Raw genomic sequence first — 24,431 nt, 5'->3', positions numbered from 1 at the left:
GTACCACATGCCTCCCAACAGGACCAACGTCCTATTACTCTTTTCTAGGCTGTGGAACGACAAACGCCGATAGACATCCATCGGAGAATGAAAAATGTGTGTGCGGCAACATTTTTTTTCGATAACCACCATTGTGGAATGGTGCGCCAGGTTCTGTGTTGATCGTAGTCAGCCCCATTCATTACGGTCCAACCCAGGTGGGAGCCATTCGAGCCCCTGCCCTATAGTCGCGATCTCACCGCAAGTGATTAACCTCTCAAACAGTCGACGTTTCCTGCTGGACAAAGATGTGCAGAAGGCAGTTACGGTCTTCTTCGAGCAGCAGGACACAGTGTTTTGCCAAACGGTTATATTCAGCCTGGTGCGTCGGTGGTATGGTTGCCTCAACGCTCACGGCAATTTTGCCTGACTGGCATACCGGCTCTGGACTATAAGGCTTTCAAACTGAAACTTCTTGATCATCCCTTATAACAAATGTACAGTGTACGTCCTTATAAGTACCTCACGAATCCGTAGAAAAATCTTCGAGAATTGTCCTTTTCTAAGTGGTACATTGATCTCGAATCCACTATGCAAGTCGACTTGCATTTGTAACTGCACCTTCTAATGACGAATGTTGACGCTGACCTGTCTTGAATTTGCCAACAATCCCCATCACAGTTCGTCCGTAGTTTGACGCCACTGTTTAGGGAAATAGTTTTCTGCAGAGCCAACTCCCATCCTGCTCCTAAGTGGACAGCCAACAAATAACGCAAACGAACTGCGGCTGTGCAATTTGTTCTTCTTATTCGCTACCTACATTATTTCCCTTATTTGCCGTTACCGTCCTGTTTACATTAGTCTGTCAAGAACCTTTAGGAGCGATTTATTTTATTTTATTTTATTTTATTAGCAGTCCTTTATCCATGGCTGTTTCTCACTTATCTGATGTTTTTCGCTATGCTAAACGTGATATCCTAACGCAACAGCTAAAATATTGTTGAGTAGTAGATCCAGCAGGTTCATGTTTTTTATCTTATCTGAATAACATACGGCAGAGTGTATCAGTTCCATGCTGAACACACAGCGATAAGTTCTCGGAATGAATTTGACGTAATGAGACATGGTGTACCACAGGATTACAGGATTCAGTTTAACGTACTTTGTTGTTGTTGATATTCGAAAATGATATTTCGCTTGGCTTATATGAGATATAGATTTGGTCCTTTCTGAGGATTACACATACTGCATATAGACTCAAAAAGAGCACGAATCCTCTTCACAACATACAGTTAACGAAATGTTTCAAAACATCATCACTTGGTTGTTTTAACAAGGTTCATGTCACGGCCCAATTTTTTGGGATTACACATCGATCTCAATTTTTAATAAAAATCTCACTCCACAATTCATAAAACTCCTCAGATCAACTACATGTTTAGTGCGCATCATTGAACCCATAGGTGATATAAATATGAAGAATGTATTTCACTCTGCGTATTTACTTTTACTTTTTAATACGAATTTATTTGGGTTGAATTCACCTTATGGGGATAAGATTGTTAGAGTACTAAAACATAGTAGTTGTATCTGAGGTTAGCCCTAGAACTTCCTGCAGAGCCCTGCTCAAAATACTTGGTGTTTTGACAACTGTTTGGCGATACGTGCAGTAATTAATGTCTTTGGTTGATAGCAATTTTCCTGTTTGTTAAATAGTCCAAAGGCAGGAATATAATACTTGAACCAAAGACAACCGCTATAAAGACTTCAGTTGCTTAACAATAATGTAGGAAGGAGTTAGATACGTGGGTGTAAAAGTGTTCAACAACCTATCAAGGCATGCTAAATCTTTCGCGGGTAATTTTGAAGAACTGAAGTAAATAACTTTAAACTGAAACTTCCTGGCAGATTAAAACTGTGTGCCCGACCGAGACTCGAACTCGGTTGGTAGAGCACTTGCCCGCGAAAGGCAAAGGTCCCGAGTTCGAGTCTCGGTCGGGCACACAGTTTTAATCTGCCAGGAAGTTTCATATCAGCGCACACTCCGCTGCAGAGTGAAAATCTCATTCTGGAACTTTAAACTGTTTGGTTCTTTCTACTCTGCTGAAAGATACATTCACCTCTAATAATTTTTTTTGTTTCTTTGATATTTTATTTTTTGTGTGTATGCTGACTGTTTCTCATGCCACTCTAAACTTGTTCACCTTATTTTTGTATTTCATACTGATAAGGAAAACTTAAATATTTTACCATGGCCAATATTCTATTGTTAAAAACCATTTTGAACAATATGGTATTTTTGCCTAAACATTCCATTATTTTAGTCTTATGAGTTGATGCTTTCATATTATATTCAGTAAAAATTTTGATTTCAAAAGCAAGTTAAGGTCATCCGCGTAAAGAAGCCAGATCAGTAGTGAAGAGGCAATCAGCTGAACCGTTTTGTTAATTATAAAATCATATCCACATACAACATCAACAATATAAATCTTGAATAATGTTGGATATAAATTGCATCTTTACTTCACACCTTTGTTTACTGGCATGCAGTCATAATTGTTCATCATTGTTCAATATAGTTGTCTTTTCATAGTTGAACTGTTATGCTAATGCCTAATTTGTTTCCTAAGTGTCTCATTGTATTCCATACTTTCTCCCCAACAACAGTGTCAAACAGTTCTCAAACTCAGCTAAAAGTAAGTGCATTTCTTGATGAAATTACCTTCAGTTTTCAATAATCTGAAGTAAAACGATTTTTTTAAACCACTTTGTTCTCAAAGTATATATTCTCTCAGGGTATGTATGGTGTTTGTTCTTTCGGGAATTTTCAAAAGAACAGGCACTACGCATTCACATAATTGATTCGCCTCAATAGGCAACGAATCCACAACGTTCAAGACGGATGCAAACACATTTTCGTTCCACCTACAGTAGGAAAGTAAAATTAGTGAGCATGGATGACACGAACAGGGACTGTGGATGGGTGGCGCTACGAGGACGTGTGGCTCAAATGGGAAGAGATAGTCGGCGCATTTGCAATAAACACAGTGTCTGAATGGCGCAGTGGTTAATATAAGAGCCTAGTAAGGAGAAGACCCGGGGTTCGAGTCCTGGTCTGGAACGAATTTTCATTTGTCGTCGCTGATTCTACATAAAGTCCTCAAGCAGCTGATATCATTAGTTCATTCCCTTTCCATCCTCTTCCTTTCCTTTCTACACCGTCCACCTTCAATTTACATAATACATATCTTCTATTATTTTCACTCTGCCGTTAAGAACTGCAGCGCATAATTTGCAACAGACATTAAGTCAGCTTGTACCGTTTCAGTTAATGAAATTAGTTATTCGGTCTTTCTCCTAATTTCTTGGCATAATTTTCTTCTTCCTTCACATACTGTGAAGCAGTCATATTCCAACGCGTGAAAGTTTACCTCCGTATTAAATTAATTCTGCATTAATACAGTCTAAGCCTGTTGTTTTCCCATTTTCCATAACTTTCAATGCTATCGCCAACTCTTCCATAGTCTCATCATCTTGGCCTTTATACCATTTTCTGAATTACACTGACTGAAAAAAAAAACGCAACACCAAAAAAACAATTAATGCAGAGTAATGAAATATCAGGAATAATTATGTCTATGTAATATACGCAAGTGGTTAAAATTGCAAATCACAGGTTGACGCAAGCGTGAAATAAGTCATTTGAAAATACGAAATTCTGGTACGCTAATAACCGGTGCAACCGCTAGAATGTTGAATGGAAGCATGTAAATGTGCATGCATTCAACACACTGATGGTTACACCGGCCAAGGCAATATGTCGACACTCTGTAGAGCATGTTGGGTTACAACAGCGGTATGTGGGCGAGCGTTATTGTGTTGGGAAGCAGCCCACGGAATGCTGTTCATGAATGGCACGATAACATGTCGAATCACCAGACTGAGGTACAAATTTGCAGTCGGAATGCGTGGGATAACCACGACAGTGCTCCACCCCTGACCATAACTCGAGGTATGGGTCCAATCTGTCCAAAAACCAGACAAAATATGGCTCTGAGCACTATGGGACTTAACTGCTGTGGTCACCAGTCCCCTAGAACTTAGAACTACTTAAACCTAACTAACCTAAGGACATCACACACATCCATGCCCGAGGCAGGATTCGAACCTGCGACTATAGCGGTCGTGCGGTTCCAGACTGTAGCGCCTAGAACCGCTCGGCCACTACGGCCGGCCAACAATCAGACAGGTTTGCAAGCCCTCAACTGACCTCCTCCTAACCAACACATGGCTATCACTGTCACCGAGGCAACCAGCTTCCATCAGAAAACGCAACAGACCTCCATCCTGCCCTTCAGTGAGCTTCCGCTTGATACCACTGAAGTCGCAAATGGCGGTAACTTGGTGTCTGTGGAATTCACGCTAGAGGGCTACTGGCTTGGGGCTGTAACCGATTTGTAACATTACTTTTGAATACATTGTGGGAGTGTTACAAATATTTACTATCAAAATCAGTCTTGACCACAATTTATTTATTACGGTGACCAGTTTCGACCACGACTGTGGTCATCTTCAGACCTACAAGTCGTATACAAAGCTTTAATTAGAGGGCTACATACATTAAAAAATACATAAAGTTATAAAGCTTTAAAACGATGAATTACCAATGAGTAAGAACCTCCTTCTGGTGGTAAACCACTACTGGAAAAGCCAGTGCACGTCTTACTATTTATAAGGAGGCTCTGACGTAATGATGTCTTTACTAATCAATGGGTTATAGGTCGAATAACAATGTAAAGTTTATAAGTTAACATTGTCAAGAAACGAAAATAAACACACACTAAACTTAGCTTGTTCAACAGCTATTGTCAAGAAGCGCTCAAAATATTTAAACATGGAGGATAAATGAACTTCGTTTTGACAGTACATGAGTTGCCCTCTCAAAGCCTTTTAGTGAACTATTTGGAACCACTGGTTGCCATGGTGAAGTTGGACGCCGTTCCAAAGATGTGGCAGCAGGCTTCTTTCCACTGAAGTTGTTGTACAGTCGATAGGCAAACTAATGGTCGCCATGGTCAGGATAAACTCCAGTCCAAAGATGTGGCAGCAGGCTTCTTTCTAACGAAGTTGTTGCGAAAGTGGAATGGCAAAGACTGCCACGTCAGACGATGTGCTACTGAGCAGCAACGTGTGTTTATTGTATCGATTTTCAATGAGTAGCTGCAATAATCGTTAACTGACATGTGTAGTACATGCTGCACAGATACAATTTACTGGTGTAATAAGAGACTTTCATTTACATAAAATTACATAATAATTCTTATAGATCAATACTAAAAAAAATCGAGAGGGCACAGTAGTTGAGCATATTTATGGAATATTGTCTATGAAGTTCATATGTAGATTCCATTTTTTTCTTCCCCTTTCTTTCCCTTGTAGGTCTGAAGATGACCACAGTAGTGGTCGAAACTGGTCACCGCAATAAATAAATTGTGATCAAGGCCGATTTTGATAGAAAAAAAAGATTTGTAACAGTTCGCTGTGTCACTGTGGTGCCATCTGCTGCTCCAATTGCTGCTGCAGATACAGTACGATTCGTCAGAGCCATACATCGAACACGATGGTCCTATCTCCTGGTAGTGTCACATGGCCGTTCGGAGCCCGGTCTTCTTGCGATCGTAGATTCCCGTGATCGCGCTAACAGTAATCATGTACAGTGGCTACATTCCTGACAAGTCTTCCTGCAATATCGCGAAAGTAACACCCAACTTCTAGTATTAGTTATTAGTTATTAGTACCAGAGCACAACTGTCTGCAGGAAACCAGGAAATGTGCCGTCTTCTGACAATACGCCATTCTTGTTGCGCAATGGTCTTAGCTTGGGACGACATGTGTAAGACCCTACTTACATCAGCAAGTAAAAGAGGAGGCTGATCTCTGCTCCACGATTGCAACAGAAAGTTGCAGGGCAGCTTTCTGTTTTAGCAAGAGCAAGCGGCGCTAGAGGAGTGTTATACAAAACTGTTAGTAAGATATTTTTGTACCAGAAGTAGCTACAAGGGAATTTCACCATTTTAGTTTGTCACAGATGTTTCTCTTGCCGGCAGGGATTATAGACAGTTGGTGCAAAAAAGAAGCAATCGACGGCTTCCCAGAAAAAACTGATCTCACAGATGGTCTTATGTACAGCCACAGCTGCTAGAGATGGGCAAAACTGTTCTTTTCAGAGATTGGATCAGAACTGTTCACTCCCTGAAATGAACTAGCTCTTTTTCATAACTCACCACTCATTCACAATGGAAAATGAGTGGAAGGCACGTTGCCCTTTAAACTTGGTTTATTCCAGTACTGTACCTGTATTTTGATCTTATTTGATCTTATTTTGATGTAAAACACAGATAATGAGTAAGAATTTTGTATTGTTTATTGAAATTTCCACGATATGACAAAGTTTTTGATTATTGATTTATTTTGCACTATCGTGGTTTTGGCTTTGTGGCCATTATCACGGTCAAAGATGAAATAGTCATAAAATATCTGACATGTCTGAATGAATGTAATATTGTGACAATCATTCAGACATGTCAGATGTGTAATAAATATTTCACCTTTGCACGTGATAATGGCTACAAAGCTCAAAAAGCATGCTGATAACGACACTTTGGAGTGACGTGCAAAACAAACCTCCACATCTAAATAGTGATAGTGTGAAATGAAGTAATAATGAAACTTAGTCAAATAGTTGCATTTTCATTCATTAAGTACAGTATGACTGCAGTCCACAATAAAGGAAAAAATCACTGATAGGTTTATATTAGAAACGAACTCCGATGCAGAGGTGCTGAGTCAAGCAGGTCGAGCTGCGAGCTGTATTACTGCATGAGCTGAGACCGCAGAGTCCTGAGTGACACCTGAGTTGCTTTGCTCAACTCACTGGCTAGAGTCGAGAACGGTGGGATGAGCGTTGAGCGGGGAGTGGTGAACGGCCACCACTCACCCGCTCCGAGACAAATCGTCCATTCTCTTGCGAGCAGGTTGTTGCAAGTAGTTCTTATGTTCTCCAATAGGAGGCTCTCTGTCCTGTTGCTCGCATCAACTGCCCAGAGGGCAGGACGTGGGACTGAAACGATCGCCGACGGAGTGCGATGCTAAGTTAAGATGCGCCAGACACTGCATGCGGCAGAGGAAGCACAGAGACGGCACGGCACGGCATATGTGAAACACAAAATCCAATGGGGCACTGCACAATGCAGGCACCCAAGGCAGAAGCAGGGCAGAGGCCGGTGCTGGCTGTGTTGTGTGGCGTGCAGTGTGCTCTGAGCAGCAGAGGTCCTGCTGATCTGCTCTGACTCTCTCTCTCTCTCTCTCTCTCTCTCTCTCTCTCTCTCTCTCTCTCTGCTGTGGGAAACGTTTGGAGCTGCCGCTCTTTTTTTCTGAATCACTGATTGTTTACTCCTTTGAAAGATTCAACTCTATGAATCAGTTCAGGAGTGGATCCCCCACCTCTAGCTGCAGCAGCGAAGAGGAAGCGGAGGGCTCACCTTGCGGTAGATGAGACTGCAGCAGGCGACGCGGACGCGCATGCCGACGAGCTGCGCCTCCTTGGAGTTGTGGTGCCAGCAGAAGATGCGCACCAGCACGTTGGCCACCAGCGCCGCCGCGAAGCCGTACTCCTCGGCCACCGGCGGCCGCGCTCCCGGCGAGAACACCTTCACCACGCGGCCCACCAGTAGCGGCTGCGTCGACCTGCGGCACACAGGCAGCCACACCACAGTGCAGGCAGCGTCTCGGCACGCCGGTCACACCATCTCTCAGATAACATCACTGTTTACAGAAGATCCGTCATCTCCAGGCCGACCAGCCACTTGGATTAAATAACATCCTAACTATGTCTGATGCATTATTTGTCCTACGAGCCGTCAACACACCATCTAGAATGGGTGATAACAACATTTATCTCTTGAAAGTAATGGAGAAAGTGTAGCATCTCAAACATACAAAGCTTCCCTTCAATGATCGTTTCATCAAAGTTTTGCCTCACCTCGGTTCGGAGGGTTTCGGAACTTGTACAGAAAATTGGAATAGAGATCAACATAAACATCATTTCTCCCCTTTTTATTGCTCATGAAAACCACACATTGCATGTTGTACCAACATACAGTGAGAGCTTCAGAGGTGGGGGTCCAGTACCTCCAATACCCAGTATCACGCCCTCTTGCATTGATGCATGCCTGTATTCGTCGTGGCATACTATCCACAAGTTCATCAAGGCTCTGTTGGTCCAGACTGCCCCAGTCCTCAACGGCGATTCGTAGTTGATCCCTCAGAGTGGTTGGTGGGTGACGTCGTCCATTAACAGCCCTTTTCAATCGATGCCACGCAAGTTCGACAGGGTTCATGTCTGCAGAACATGCTGGCCGCTCTAGTCGAGCGATGTCGTTATCCTGAAGAAAGTCATTCACAAGATGTGCACAATGGGGGCGCGAATTGTCTTCCATGAAGACGAATGCCTCGCCAATATGCCGTCGATATGGTTGCACTATCGGTCGGAGGATGGCATTCACGTATCGTACAGCCGTTATGGTGGCTTCCATGACCGCCAGTGGCATATTTCGGCCCGACATAATCTCACCCCAAAACAGCAGGGAACCTCCACATTGCTGCACTCGCTGGACAGTGTGCTTAGGCGTTCAGCCTGATCGGGTTGTCTTCAACCATGTCTCCGACGATTGTCTGGTTGAAGGCATATGAGACACTCATCGATGAAGAGAACGTGGTGCCAATCCTGAGCAGTCCATTTGGCGTGTTGTTGGGCCCATCTGTAATGCGCCACATGCTGTGGTGGTTGCAAAGATGGACCTCGCCATGGACGCCAGGAGTGAAGCTGCGCATCATGCAGCCTATTGCGCACCGTTTGAGTCGTAACAGGACGACCTGTAGTGCACGAAAACCATTATTATGGTGGCGTGGCGGTCAGGGTTCCTCCGAGCCATACTCAATAGGTAGCGGTCATCCATCGCAGTAGTAGCCCTAGGGTGGCCTGAGCGAGACATGCCATCGACAGTTCCTCTCTCTTGGTATTTCCTCAATGTCCGAACAACATCGCCTTGGTTCACTCTGAGACACCTAGCCGTTTCCCTTGTTGAGAGCCCTTCCTGGCATAAAGTAACAATGGGAACGTGATCGAACCACAATATTGAACTACAGACAACAGGGGCCGTATACCTTCTTCCTGGTGGAATGAGATGCTTAAAATTCTAGTACAAGATCACATGACAGGTGTATAGTGTTGGAGTAGTATTAGCCTGCCTTATGATCCTCCTTTCACAGCGGCCTGTACATCAGGGGCAAATAAATGATTTTCAAGCCTCTGGTGTGCAGCCTGACCTACATGGTAGGTATGTTGTGAGAGCAGTATGGGCCTGCTTTATTCACTGTCTTGGAGGGGCACACATGCCAATTAGCATAGTAGGGTACAGATTGAGATGGATAGAGGAGCAGATGGACAGAGTGAGGGGAAAAGGAAAAATGCAGTGAGAGAGTAGGAGGGGGAGACACTCGAGGGAGGTGGCAGTTTAGGAGGGTGTGGGTAGTTGTATATGGAAGTGGGTGAGGCAGAGATGGAGAGAGAGAGGGGGAGAAGAATGTGATAAGGAGGAGGAGGAGGGAGGAACATATTGTGAGAGAAAGGGGATTGAAGAAATAGACAAACAGAAGGGAACGAGGAGATTAAGAGTGAGTGTTGAGGACCTCAGATGTTAAGTCCCATAGTGCTTGGAGCCATTTTTTTAATTGATCAAAAGACGAGCAAAACCACCACACATCAACTTTCCAAAAAATATGGAGTTTAGTGGTTTCATTTACAACTCACCAAATCCATCTCGTTCTTTAAACAGCACTCATTGTCTACAAGCACTATCAGGAACCCTCTTCTCATCTATCGGTCATGTACCAGGGGTGTTACATGTTACACTGTACAATTAGCTTCACTTTGATGGCATTTGTCTTTAATTGTTTAGTTAAAATCCACAAGACAGTGGCCAACGAAAAGCATCCGTTGCTCAGTATGAAAGCAGCTTCTTCGTTTAAAGCACGCTTCCATCACGGACAACTGGTACCAATCAAATCCCATTTTAACAAATCCTCCAGCGCCCAGGGAGTGACTGCAGGCGCTGGCGCCAACGTTGTTAGAGGGTTGGTAAAATCCACACTTAGGCGGTCTCCTGAACGTGAGGCTAATTAGGGGAAATGCCTGGATGTAAAGCTCAAATGGTTCAAATGGCTCTGAGCACTATGGGACTTAACATCTGTGGTCATCAGTCCCCTAGAACTTAGAACTACTTAAACCTAACTAACCTAAGGACATCACACACATCCATGCACGAGGCAGGATTCGAACCTGCGACCATAGCAGTCGCGCGGTTCCGGACTGAGCGCCTAGAACCGCTAGACCACCGCGGCCGGCGGATGTAAAGCCTTTCTGGGGAGGTGCTGATGCGGACCTTCCTCGTGTGGGTAGCTCGTAGGTAGAGAGCCGTCTGGGGTAACTGGAATTTTAGTGTATATGTTGCAAATAGTATGGATATTCGTTTTGACATGTGATCTTGTACTAGAATTTTCAGTACCTTTTTTGCGGATTACTTTGTCAAAAACTTTCTCACAGTTTACAAAGGCAATGAGCGTTTCAGTGTGAAACTGTGCTTCGATCAGGTCACACACTGTTTCCGTGAATCATATACTATAATACTGAACAAGCGGAGTAAATATAACATAAAATTCAAAAAACCTAACTACACGAAAGCATCGACTGTAAATTCTACCATTACAATTGTTATTGCTGTGGTGGAGGACGACATTAATTGGCCTGATACCAGTAGAGATGAGAAAGGATTATTGTAACAATGACACTGCTAGTATTACATCAAAATAGTGGAGCAAGGATACAACGGTTGAATTAGGTTAACGGCAGTATACTTATAAGATGTCGCCCGATTCTGAAAATTTCATTCGCTTTCGCGTTCTTATCAACGTATAATAGTCCACTTCTTTATTAAAATGACTGCAGAAAGAAGCATTCGATAAATAAATTATTAGATTAAAAGGTAAGGATCAAGATGATGCAGCAAGCTAAAATGGAGAGTATCCGTCAAATATACAGCATTGGAAGTTTCGGCAACAACATTTACCTCGGAATAAAGTTGCTGTTTCGTAGACCAGAGATTACGAGCATGGGTGAGAGTTTTATATGTGCAGTTAGAGTGTGTCTGCTCTCGCTAACTTTTACTGAACAACACAAATGTGATATTTGTGGTTACGATCACATAAGGATGTGTCAAATTAACGAAGTATACTGACTTAATTACTACGTCGTCGAATACCAAGATAAAGAAATGGAGGGACGGGGGACTTGCCATTTTCTGGTAACAAGGAATAATGTTAAACGTCGCAAACTGGTTCACAAAGTAATTATGAAATATTTGGGCCAAACAAGGTGCCAAGAGCCGTATGTAAGTGATTCATAACCACTTTATATTTCAGATCGGATGTGACAGTAATCGTCATGATATCCTCGCAACAAACGGCACCATCTCTGCTCGTGGAAAATGTAGGCAAATGTATGAGAAAGAGTCGGTTTCGCCACGTTTATCAGTAGTGCACCTAGAAATTTCATTACATAGGAAACCGACAGTAAATATTTTAAATGCTTCCTTGACGTTCGGTTAGTGAATGGTGCGTGGGAAGCACCACTGCCGGTAAACCTCTACTTGAGTTGTAATACCTCTGATTTTCTCTTCATAGCCAATTCGCGACTTGTATGTAGGAAAAAATAACATGTTGCCCGAATCTTCTCGGAACGTACTCTCTTAAGAACTTCAAAAGTTAACCCCACCCTGATGCGCAATGCCTCTCTTGTAACGCCTGCCGATGGAGTTCGTTGAGGATCTCCGTAGCTGTACTATTCGGAGACGAAATATGCTCCTCATCGTTGGATCTTCCTAGCTCTTCTGTAAATCCCACCTTGTAAGCGTCCCATACTACAACTCACAAGAAACGCTCGAACTTTGTAAGCCTCTTCTTTCAAGGATAAATTTAATCTGCTCCACTCAGCAACTTTGGTATCCTTTCTTCTTACCCATTCAGTACCCTTTGAAAATGTTACTGTCTTGTCTGCTAGACTCATTTAATTGCTGCAGATTTCTTTTCTCACTTTTCAATGTGCCTTCAGACTTCAGCGACATTTGTCATGTTGGTACAATACTACAAGACATCGTTTCTAGTTCTCTAACATTGTTCAGCTGTTGATTTGACGTAACTTCATCTGACGATTACTGTTTCTTTCTGAGCATTGTTTTCCGAGTAAACCTATGAACAGACGCTGCAGTGTACACAGCCACGAACAAGAAGCCCGCAGTGGAGTGAGTGTAAACAAGAAACGTCAACAAGAGATATCAGTATGTAAATATTTCAACGTTAATTAACGTCGCCTACAAGCTCCAGCTGTTTCAACAGTGCCATCTGTTAGCATTACCGGTTAACATTGTAAATATTTTGTTAAAGTTCTTGTTCGCCGTAATTTTCTTATTATTTTTCGACACAGAGAATGATAATGGGTAACAGAGGTGTTTATATATACATACAGACTTCAAGAAGAAAATAATAATTCCAATCTCAAAGAAAGCAGATGTTGACTAATGTGAAAATTATCGAACTATCAGTTTAGTAAGCCACAGCTGCAAAATACTAACGCGAATTCTTTACAGACGAATGGAAATCTGGATTCCGTAGAAATACTGGAACACGTGAGGCAATACTGACCCTATGACTTATCTTAGAAGAAAGATTAAGGAAAGGCAAACCTACGTTTCTAGCATTTGTAGGCTTAGAGAAAGCTTTTGATAATGTTGAATGGAATACTCTCTTTCAAATTCTGAAGGTGGCAGGGGTAAAATACAGGGAGCGAAAGGCTATTTGCAATTAGTACAGAAACCAGATGGCAGCTATAACAGTCGAGGGGCATGAAAGGGAAGTAGTGGTTGGAAAGGGAGTGAGACAGGGTTGTAGCCTCTCCCCGATGTTATTCAATCGAACCAAAGCCTGCGTGTTATTGGCTGAACACTCAGGAGATGCAACAAATCTACTAAGACGGCCGGTGTCGCCGAGCGGTTCTAGGCGCTACAGTCTGGAACCGCGCGACCGCTATGGCCGCAGGTTTGAGTCCTGCCTCGGGCATGGATGTGTTTGCTGTCCTTTGGTTAGTTAGGTTTAAGTAGACCTACGGTCTAGGGGACTGATGACCTCAGAATTTAAGTCCCACAGTACTCAGAGTCATTTGAACAATTTTGAGGAGTTTGTGGCATAACTTGACTAGAAGAAGGGATCGGTTGGTATGACATGTTCTGAGGCATCAAGGGATCACAAATTTAGCATTGGAGGGCAGCGTGGAGGGTAAAAATGGTAGAGGGAGACCAAGAGATGAATACACTAAGCAGATTCAGAAGGATGTAGGTTGCAGTAGGGACTGGGAGATGAAGAAGCTTGCACGGGATAAAGTTGCATGGAGAACTGCATCAAACCAGTCTCAGGACTGAAGACCACAACAACAACAACATGTTTCATATTGAGCATGATTATTACTGTAGTGCCTGTGCATACACACATATTATAAAAATGGATGTAGGTATGTATATGTGAATGTATGTATGTTGCGCTGGACCTATTTCAATCAAACTTGGTACACATATCTTCCGTCTGGAAAGAATCACTGTAGGGATAAGAAAAACCTGTCTGTCGAAGGGGTGGAACGGAGGGCGAGAAAGCAGTGTAGCCAGCGACGCGCGAATGACCATACTTTACTCATCCACTATTTGAGAACGAGAACACTTAGTGACTTGCAACAAATTGTACACATAATTTCAAACCTTTACGAAACTTATACTCTCTGGAAACCTCCTCATAATGATGAAAGGAAAAAAGTTTATCACTTACGACATTTTCGCTGTTCATGGAGTAAAACTACCACATGAAGCATGAAGTTTTGTTACTTCCCTTCTACTAACAGTATTCGTGACAATTTTGCAGAAAGTACTCAAATATACCACTGAGTGTAGCAGCCAAATTATGTCTCTGTAAGACAAATAGTTCAGGAGACGTGATGTCATAAACATTGAGATGCGTGAAAATCTGCCGCATCATGCATGACGTTTAAATTTATTACTTCGTGGCTATCAATGATATTAACTACTTTTTTTAGCAGACAGTATGCACAAGTGTCACTGAATGTATCTACAGAAATATATCATTGTACGACATGTAGTACAGGAGCTATGACGTCAATTACTGAGATGCGTGAAAGACAACTTCATCATGCTTGACATTTTAATTTACGACTTCTTTACTACTAATTCTATTCACAGCAAATTTCGCAGACTGTAGGCACATATACCACTGGTGGTACCTGCAAAATTATATCATGGAACAGCATATAGTTCAGAAGATACGACCTCACAAACATTAAACTGTATGAAGATGAAACTGCAGGTTGAAATTCGCTAGAGAAACAGATAAAATATGTGTATAAATTCGTGTAAAATCTGTTAAATATATGTGAAATATATCTGATATATATTTGAGATGTGCGTACTCGGGCTAATCCGAAGGTAAAAAGCTCATCTTAAGCCCCCTGTAACGATTTCAACCAAATTTGGTATACATGATAGTTACAATCTAGAAAATAAATACCATGGTGGTAAGAACCGCTAGCCTCTTATTGGGGTGAGTGTGATAACGCGGGGAGAGATGAGGTTGGAGAAGATGGACCGACAGCGAAGGGAAAGGAGGAGATGGGGGGGGGGGGGGGGGGGGAAGTATCAGATGAACATAGAGAAGGAAAGGGGGAAATGGACAGAGAGTGGCGAGATGAGGGCAGAGAAAGGGAAGAGGAAGGGATGCACAGAAGCAGGGGGAGGAAGAGATGGGCAGAAAGAGGGGAGAAATGGGATGAACAGAGTAAGGGAGAGGAGGAAATGGACAGAGAAAGGGAAAAGTTGCAGCGGGACAGAAAAAGGAAAGAGGACGAGACGAACAGGGTGGAGGGAGAAGTGGATGGACACAGTGGTAGGGGCAGGTGGACTGAAGGGGGGGGGGGGGGAGGAGCAGATAGACAGAGAGAGGGAGAGGAGAAGATGGACAGGAAGAGGAGCACGAGAACATGGGCAGAGAGTCGTGGAGGTGGGGTGGAGGAGGTGGACAGAGAGACAGAGAGAGAAGGGGTGGGTGGAGGAGTTGGACAGAAAGGGTGTGAAGGAGGAGGTGGACTAATAGAAGACTGGAATAAATACATATCCGGGCAACGCCATGTACTTAAGTACTATGGATACAATCGGGAAAAACTCGTGCTATTTAATAGATTTTTAATCATTTTGAAATTAACTTAATCCAAAATTAGTTCCTAAGAAGAAAAAGTTGGTGACAGTCGTTATAATGGTGCCGTGAGCACTCTCCGCCAGACACCGTAACGTTACTTGTGCAGTGTAGTAGTCGACGTAGAAAGCCATTACACGAAAGAATCCTTACACATAAACAGAGAGATAGCATAAGTTATAACTATAGCAAACATTCTAATAACAACGATGGATAACCATTTAAAGTGCCCTTTAAAATAAACTGTCTTTTAGGGTAAAATGTGGCATTTTTTATAACGTTCATGCAACATTTCCGTTAGTGTTATCTAAAACATGATTCCTCCGCTAATCCGAATAAGCAAGTCTCCCCATGACGTTACAGAACACTTATGGTGCGATAAGTAATACGATACCACACGTAGCTTTATTATTTGCACCTGTACAAGCTTCTATAAAGCTTGAAGGTCGTCAGTACCAAGTCAGGAAACATTGATGACTTCAGAAGTAGTTTCCGACCGTACAATAAATTGTAATTTGACTTTAGATGTAGCTTCTATCTTAAACAAACGTATCAATCAGCCACATAACAAATGACACATTGCACTAGCGTATCAGCGTAATAAAAGTGCGTGACATGTATATATTATTGAAATGTGAGCTACAGAATTCCGAATAAAAGTGCATCTAACTGTTAATTATGAGTATTTACTCGTATGCAACTCGAAAAAACATGATACCTAGAGAAATTGGTTTTTTATGCAGGGAAGTTGCAGCATTCAAAATACAGTCGAAAAAAGCATAATGATGATGAATATATGAACGTATTACACCAATTCCTGTTTGGTAAAAATGAAAAATGGGGCTCGCAGAAAAATATATGGTAGCTGTATTTTTTTTAGTAATTTAGCAAAATGTCACGGTACTCAACGAGCATTATCATGGCTAGCATGGCATATCTATTGCCAAAACTATCAAAGAAGGTACAGTGAAGCTCATAATTCGTTATTTAAGACCAGACATAGTTAAAAATGAATTTAGATCCGGAATAAGAAGCCTGCTGATATAACTAAAAATATTTTGCCAGCAGAATTTTTTCCCAGTTTTTCACTGGCTTCAGAATACAACGATGGTTCTAAGAGGCACACCAGTGTGCAAAATATGAATTAATTCATCAAATTTTCGAGCTCCAAAGTATTTCGGGTTATCTCGCTATGTTTAATGATGAATAAAAAGCCTTAATTCACCTCATAGACGACAATTACAAATTTTTACGCACCTGATGACAACACACACGCACACACACACACACACACACACGCACAGGTACATGACTCTTAGGAGGGGAGAGAGAGAGAGAGAGAGAGAGAGAGAGAGAGAGAGAGAGAGAGAGAGAGAGAGGGAGAGAGAGAGAGAGAGCCGTATATACAATTTTGTTTTCGCAGTGTGTAGTTAGGGACAGCTCAAACAACAACTGCTCATCAAGGGTTTTCCAACGACGCCCATTGCCGACGAAGTGCGTCTGTCTGATTCCCATTACAAGCAAAAACATTCTTCAAGCGGAGTTTAATCTGTCCATTCGTCCAAACTAGTGTAGGTGATATTTGTCTTATCGATATGTTTTGACAAGGATGGTAAAAACTGAAGAATAAGAACTATTCTAGCAGCGACTGAGCAGTGCTGCTGCATGGCGGTAGCAATCAGCGCGATGAGGGCACAGCTCAGCCGCCGCTGGAATACTGGTTGGTGTTCGTGTTTTAATGTCTACATTAATACTGTCTACAATAATATCGTATATCGATTAACGAATATCGCACTAGTCTAATTTGGAATTGCTCTGTCGACTGGGCACGGAAAATTGTGCTTTAATAATCATTTTGTTTGTTACGGGAAACGAACCGACGCCGGTTATCGATAATGGCGTCGCATGACATGCGGGATGAACAGTATTTTTTTTTCTTGGCTCCAGCAACACACTGTAAATACGAAATTGCTAATAACTACCGAAACACCAGAGAAAATGCGCCTCACAGCTCTTAAGAGGGACACACTACATTAAGTATATACAGGGTGACAATTATTGAACTATATGAAATAAAATCGTCATAACTTCTGAAGGGTTTGCGTTAGGATGTTCAAACTGCGCGGGTGGCCGCGGGGCGTGTTGGGAGTTAGTATGGGCAGAATCACGCGCCTTGTTGTTGTCGGCCATTTGCACTTGGTGGGTTCGTCATTAAGCAAAATTGGCGCATTTGGGGGACTGAGAAGCCGCATTTCGCGATCGAGAAGTCTCTTCACCCTCAACGGATGACTGTGGTGAGCAATGTGCAGCCGCAGAATAATCGGTGCGATATTCCTTGATGGCACGGTGACTACCGAACGGTACGAGAAGGTTTTGGAAGGTGATCTCAATCCCATTATCCAAAGTGATCGTGCATTCGACAAGATGTGGTTCGTGCAAGACGGAGCTCGCCCCATCGAAGCAGGAAAGTGTGAGATGACCTGGAGGAGCACTTTGGGGCCGCACTCTGGCTCTGGGGTAGCCAGAGGCCAGTGGCATGGGCCTCGATCGGCCGCCATATTCTTCGGATATGAACACAATACGACTCCTTTTTGTGCAGAATGTGTATAGCAGTAACCCAAAAACCACTGCTCAGCTGAAAACAGCCATTCAGTAGGTCATCGACAGCGTCGGTCTTCCCACTCCCCAGAGGGTCATGCAGAATTTCGATATCCGTCCGTGTCACAACATCGCCGAAGATGGCAGGCATATCGAATACCTCATAACCTAAATCAAAATATCTGTAGTGACGTTTACATGTTGAATAAAGTGTGTACACGCCGTAGTTTAAAACTAATTTACGTTTTTTTCATGTAGTTCAATAGTTGTCACCGAATGCCTGAAAAAAAAAAAAACTGAGCACCCAGAAGGCAACGACGAACGAAACTTCACGAATTCAGAAAGTGTGTGATGTTCTTTCAGTAATTACAAAATCGAGTCAAAGTTAAAAACAACTGGGCAGTATGAGCCCACTTATCAGTATGACGTTGCACCCAATCTGGCCTAGATGCAAGCACTGATTCAGTTGGGAATTGTGTCATAAAGCCATTGTATTTTCTCCTGAGGCAAGTTGGGCAACAACTGTTGTAACTGGTCCTCGATATCCCCGACATTAGCAATGGGACGGAATTGACGTCCGATCTTACCCACACATGTTACGACGGTGACAGATCTGGCGACTTTGTTGGCCACGGGAGTATCTCAGTATAACACAGATAGTTCATAGAGACAAGTGCCGTGCGAGGACGAGCATTGTCTTGTTGAAAAATAGCACCACGAAACTGTCGCATGACTTGTAACAAACGAGGAGACAAAATGTTCGTGACATACCATTGTGCGTCAAAGTTCCCTCCACCAGTATCAGCCACGACCTGAAGTCAACGCCATGCCCCCCCACATCATGACGCCACCAGTAACACCACTGTACTGCGCCTCTCCCAAACAACGGATGAATGCTCGCGTTGGTCGAGATCCAGTGAGTGTTAGCAGAATATGGAATCGGTGGGTTCAGGAGGGTAATACGGAACGCCGTGCTCGATCCCAACGGCCTCGTATCACTAGCAGTCGAGATGACAGGTATCTTATCCGCATGGCTGTAACGGATCGTGCAGCCACGTCTCGATCCTTGAGTCAACAGATGGGGACGTTTGCAAGACAACAACCATCTGCACGAACAGTTCGACGACGTTTGCAGCAGCACGGACTATCAGCTCGGACACCATGGCTGCGGTTACCCTTGACGCTGCATCACAAACAGGAGAGCCTGCGATGGTGTACTCAACGACGAACCTGGGTGCACAAATGGCAAAACGTCATTGTTTCGGGTGAATCCAGGTTTTGTTTACAATATCATGATGGTAGCAACTGTGTTTGGCGACATCGCGGTGAACGCACATTGGAAGCGTGTATTCGTCATCGCCATACTGGCGTATCACCCGGCGTGATGGTATGGGGTCCCATTGGTTACACGTCGCGGTCACCTCTTGTTCGCTTTGACGGCACTTTGAACAGTGGACGTTACATTTCAGATGTGTTACGACCCGTGGCTCTACCCTTCATTCGATCCCAGCAAAACCTAACATTTCAGCAGGATAACGCACGACCGCACGTTGAAGGTCCTTTACGGGCCTTTCTGGTTAGAGAAAATGTTCGACTGCTGCCCTGTTCAGCACATTCTCCAGATCTCTCACCAATTGGAAACGTCTGGGCAATGGTGGACGAGCAATTGGCTCGTCACAATAAGCTAGTCACTACTCTTGATGAACTGTGATATCGTGTTGAAGCTGCATGTACACGCCATCCAAACTCTGACTCAATACCCAGGCGTATCAAGCCCGTTATTACGGCCAGAGGTAGTTGTTCTGGATACTGATTTCTTCGATCTATGCACCCAAATTGAGTGAAAATGTAATCACATGTCAGTTGTAGTATAATATATTTGTCCAATGAATACCCGCTTATCATCTGCATTTCTTCTTGTGTAGCAATTTTAATGGCCAGTAATGGACCTGACCAGACCTTGCCACAAGACTGAACATGAACAACATAAATTCATACTGATGGCCTTTCGACCCCACATGCACAATTACAGTCTAACGATTTAATACCCACCGATGGCGTGTTTTCGTAAATATGCGAAGTTACATTGAAATCTAACCATATCTTCTGGGTGCTTCACTTTCTTTATCAGTTAGTGTATAAAGTACAGCTCACATTTCGAAAAGTGTCAATGCTCTTTGCTGACTATACTTACCTCAGTACAACGAACTCCGCAAAAGACAGGAATGCACAGAAAGTGACAGACTTCCAGAAGGTAACCACCAGAGCCTTCATGAGGCTCGGCTTACGGTCACGAGTCTTGGACTTTTCCAGTTGTTTCTCCCAGTTTCTGCAATCAAAAACAAAGTTTGCTTAAACATCGTTCTCATTGTCAACAATAAACATGGTTTGACTGATCCACTCTGGTTGCTCGATTATCTGCTATTGTCTTTCACGTAGGCTGCTCAGAAACAACCAGCTTATTTCGGGACTGAATCTTTCACTCTGCAGCGGAGTATTCGCTTTTCTCAGACTTTCTGACAAATTAAAACTGTGTGGTGGATCGGCATTCTATCCTGAAGTCTTATATTTCTCTGGAGACACTCCTGCCTATTGAATTATCCAGCCCAATCTCACAATCCATCCTCAGAGCGTTCATTTTAATAGTAGCCCTCATCTAACAGCTCTCCTGGAAGAAAAGAATGTTGGTCCCTAAAGTTGTGCAAGTTAGTTTGTGTGAACTCTACTCCAGTTTGGACCTAGAGTAAGTCGAAGATGTACTACAGAAACTATCTCGAAAAGTATGATCTGTTTGCGAAGCGCATGCTGGTCCGGCAGACAGTTTTAATTTGACAGTAAGTTTCAAGCAGGCAAAATAGCCACATAAAAATATTTGTATCTTTCCTTCTCTCTTTCTTTTTCTTAGTTTAACACGTAATGAGAACATTTATCAATTGAAATAAGACGTTCATAATTCATACTCAATAATTACTATTATTACGTTACGTGTTACAGCAAAGCTGTTTCTCGTGATCGGTGTTTTGGTTATGTTATGTCACATCAGGAAATGTTTACAGTTTGTAACTTACAACTACTTTTATTTTGTGCGTCGCTAAGTCACGGTTAAATGACTTTTCTTGGTAAACTTAAGGTTTCTTTCCCTTCTACAGGGACTGGATAAACATATGGAAACACCGCGAGAAATGCATGTTTCAACATACAGTAAATGCCACGAACGGCATTTCTGCAGTGTCCTCAATACGCCGCGAGTGTCGATCATGGTCAGAACTGTGTTCTGCGTAGTCGAGAGTGTAATGTGTCGAAGCTAAGTGAATTCGAACGTGGGAAAAATGTTGGTGCTCTTATGGTGGGAGCAGCCGTAACCAAGGGAGCAGAAGTTCTTGATGATTCAAGAGGTACCTCAACGAAAGTTTATACCGTGTACTGGGAAAGCGGAAAAACATCATCCTCTAAGTCACAACGCGGACGAAAGTGAGTGCTGAGCGATCGTCACAGACAGTCATTAAAGACCGTGACGAAAAACAAGTAGATGTCAGCTGCAAAAGTCATTGCAGAATTGAATCTTGTACTCTCCAACCCTGCCAGCACCAAAACAAGAAGTGAGCACGATAGGCAGGGAATTGCACTCATCAGTAAAGCAAGTGCCCGTACCAGGGAAGCGGGTCCCTAAGCCATGAAATAGCTGTACAGTATTAGAAGAAAGTCATTTGGTCGAATGAATCTTGTTGCACTCTGTTTCCAACTTCTGGCCGAGTTTATTTGTCATGAGTGAAACATGTCAGGGGTTCTGTTTAGGCTGCCATATCGTGGTTTCCGCACGGTTACTCTGTAAGTTCGCATTTCTGCTAAGGATTACGTGACCATTTTGGCTGATCAGTCCTATCCCATGGTACAATGTTTGTTCCCTAAAGGTGGTGCTGTGTTCCAAGACGACAGGGCCCCTGTCCACACAGCTCGCAATCTCCATGAGTAGATGTTTACCACGAGGATGGACTTTCTCATCTTCCCTGGCCACCACAGTTACCAGATCTCAATATTACTGATCTTTTATCGTCTGCTTCGGAAAGGAGGTTGCGTGATCGCTATCCACCTACAACATTGTTACCTGAACTTGTCACTATTTTGTTTGCAGGAACAACTGTATAACATTCCCTTGAAAGTTATACAGGAGCTTTTTTCCATAAACACTCAACATTGTCAGAGTCGGAACAGAAATTTTCGTTTGATCTGTTAAGTAGCCTGAAATTTGCCTCCTATTGCTCTTACTAAACAGATAAACCTTCTTCCCTTTTTTTATATTCCTATTTACTTTCATATTCAGGGATGCTGCAACGGCCTTATGATCACTGATTCCCTGTTCTGCGCTTACAGAGCCGAAAATTTCGGGTCTGTTTGTTATCAGTAGGTCCAAGATGTTATCTCCACGAGTCGGTTCTCTGTTTAATTGCACGCATGTAAAATTAGAGAGATTCGAACGCGCATGGAGGCTTTCAGGCAGTCGTTCTTCCCGCGAGCCATACGCGACTGGAACAGGAAAGGGAGGTAATGACAGTGGCACGTAAAGTGCCGTCCGCCACACACCGTTGGGTGGCTTATGAAGTATAAATGTAGATGTAGATGTAGCTGAATTTATCCATTCCGAGACGAGTGGAAGCTGTTTTAAATGCCAGCGAGCTTCCTACATCGTATTAGACATGATAATGTTTCCATATTTTTTTCCGCCGTCTGTGTTCGACAAAGAGGTTGGAGGGAGCAAAGGGAGTGGTTTCGATTCACTGCACACAGTGGTTCGCAGGAGCATCTTAAGTTCACCAAGGACATCCATTGTAGTGGGGACTACAGTTAGACGACAGTGGGCAGGTTCATGTGGATGCAGGTTTCGATAGTTGTGCAGAGTTGAAGAGACTTGCATAAGGTAGACTAGTGCGGACACCTGCATTAAACTTATCTTCAGTCTGGAACAGCAACAACAACTGCACAAAGATGTCCAAATGTGTGTGAAATCTTATGGGACTTAACTACTAAGGTCATCAGTCCCTAAGCTTACACACTACCTTAACCTAAATTATCCTAAGGACATACACACCCATGCCCGAGGGAGGACTCGAACCTCCGCCGGGACCAGCCACACAGACCATGACTGCAGCGCCCTAGACGGCTCGGCTAATCCCGCGCGGCACTGCATCAAGAATTGGCAATGTCGACAGCACATATTTTTAAATATCCTCTTACAGATAACGCAGAAAATGAACGTAGTAGACGACAAATTTATTGAAAAACGAATATAATCTGCAGTTTTCTTTTAAAGACCCAACGGCCTCGCCGCAGTGGTAACACCGGTTCCAGTCAGATCACCGAAGTTAAGCGCTGTCGCGTTGGGCTAGCACTTGGATGGGTGACCATCCGGTCTGCCAAGCGCTGTTGGCAAGCGGGGTGCATTCAGCACTTGTTAGGCAATCTGAGGAGCTACTTGATTGAGAAGTACCAGCTCCGGTCTCGTAAACTGACATACGGCAGGGAGAGCGGTGTGCTTACCACATGCTCCTCCATAATCGCATCCAGTGACGCCTGTGGGCTGAGGATCACATGGTAACCGGACGGTACCGTTGGGCCTTCATGGCCTGTTCGGGAGGAGTTTTTAGTTTTAGTTTTTCTTTTAAAGAGCAACGTTTGCATTCTTAACCTTTGAGTCCAAAGCATGTTTCGTCAATTATTACTTTGCCTTTCCATTTCAACATTTATCTGGATTGCAATAAGTCCCCAAAGCATTCCGTTATAAATCGTAATCGAAATTAAGAGTGCCTGAGCCTATAATGATACGTAATTGAATTACAGGCAGAGGTATTGATATTTGTTCTTTCGTTTTAGTATGCAGTTGATTCAGAACAGATACACTGTGGAACAATGGGCCTCAGTCTCTGACTGACACGCACACGCACACGCACGCACACACACACACACACACACACACACACACACACACACACACACACACACGCCCAGGCAGGCACTCACGTACAACAGACATATACTGTCGGCCGGAGTGGCCGAACGGTTCTAGGCGCTTCGGTCCGGAACCGCGCGACCGCTACGGTCGCAGGTTCGAATCCTGCCACGGGCTTGGATGTCTGTCATGTTCTTAGGTTAGTTAGGTTTAAGTAGTTCTAAGTTCTAGGGGACTGATTATCTCAGAAGTTAAGTTCCATAGTGTTCAGAACCATGCGATCCATTCGAACACATATACACTGATCGCAAAACTTAAGGGTGAAAGTAACTTTAACATGTCAGGACATTGCCAAGTAAGATAGTTTGATTGGACTTGGACCACACGTAGAAAGAACTGCTATGCTACACTATAGTACAGAAGATAAGAGATGCACAATGCGATCAAGAGAAATGACACTTTTATTGAAAGGCAATAAATACACTGAAGT

At 43.3% G+C, this 24,431-nt stretch overlaps 1 protein-coding gene across 1 annotated transcript in view; it reads right to left on the bottom strand.

Moving 5' to 3' along the window:
• The window catches only part of LOC126334985 (ATP-binding cassette sub-family C member 4-like), a 378,851-nt gene that overhangs the window by 279,482 nt on the left and 74,938 nt on the right, over positions 1–24,431 (bottom strand). The window contains exons 3-4 of the mRNA XM_049997794.1: positions 20,192–20,326; positions 7,521–7,725 (exon numbers count right to left, since the gene is read on the bottom strand). Coding sequence (XP_049853751.1) covers positions 7,521–7,725; positions 20,192–20,326 — 340 coding nt within the window. The remainder of the gene's footprint in view (positions 1–7,520; positions 7,726–20,191; positions 20,327–24,431) is intronic.

This window comes from Schistocerca gregaria, chromosome 2, assembly GCF_023897955.1.
Source record: "Schistocerca gregaria isolate iqSchGreg1 chromosome 2, iqSchGreg1.2, whole genome shotgun sequence".
Classification (NCBI taxonomy): domain Eukaryota; kingdom Metazoa; phylum Arthropoda; class Insecta; order Orthoptera; family Acrididae; genus Schistocerca; species Schistocerca gregaria.
This window is presented reverse-complemented; position numbering and strand designations above follow the sequence as displayed.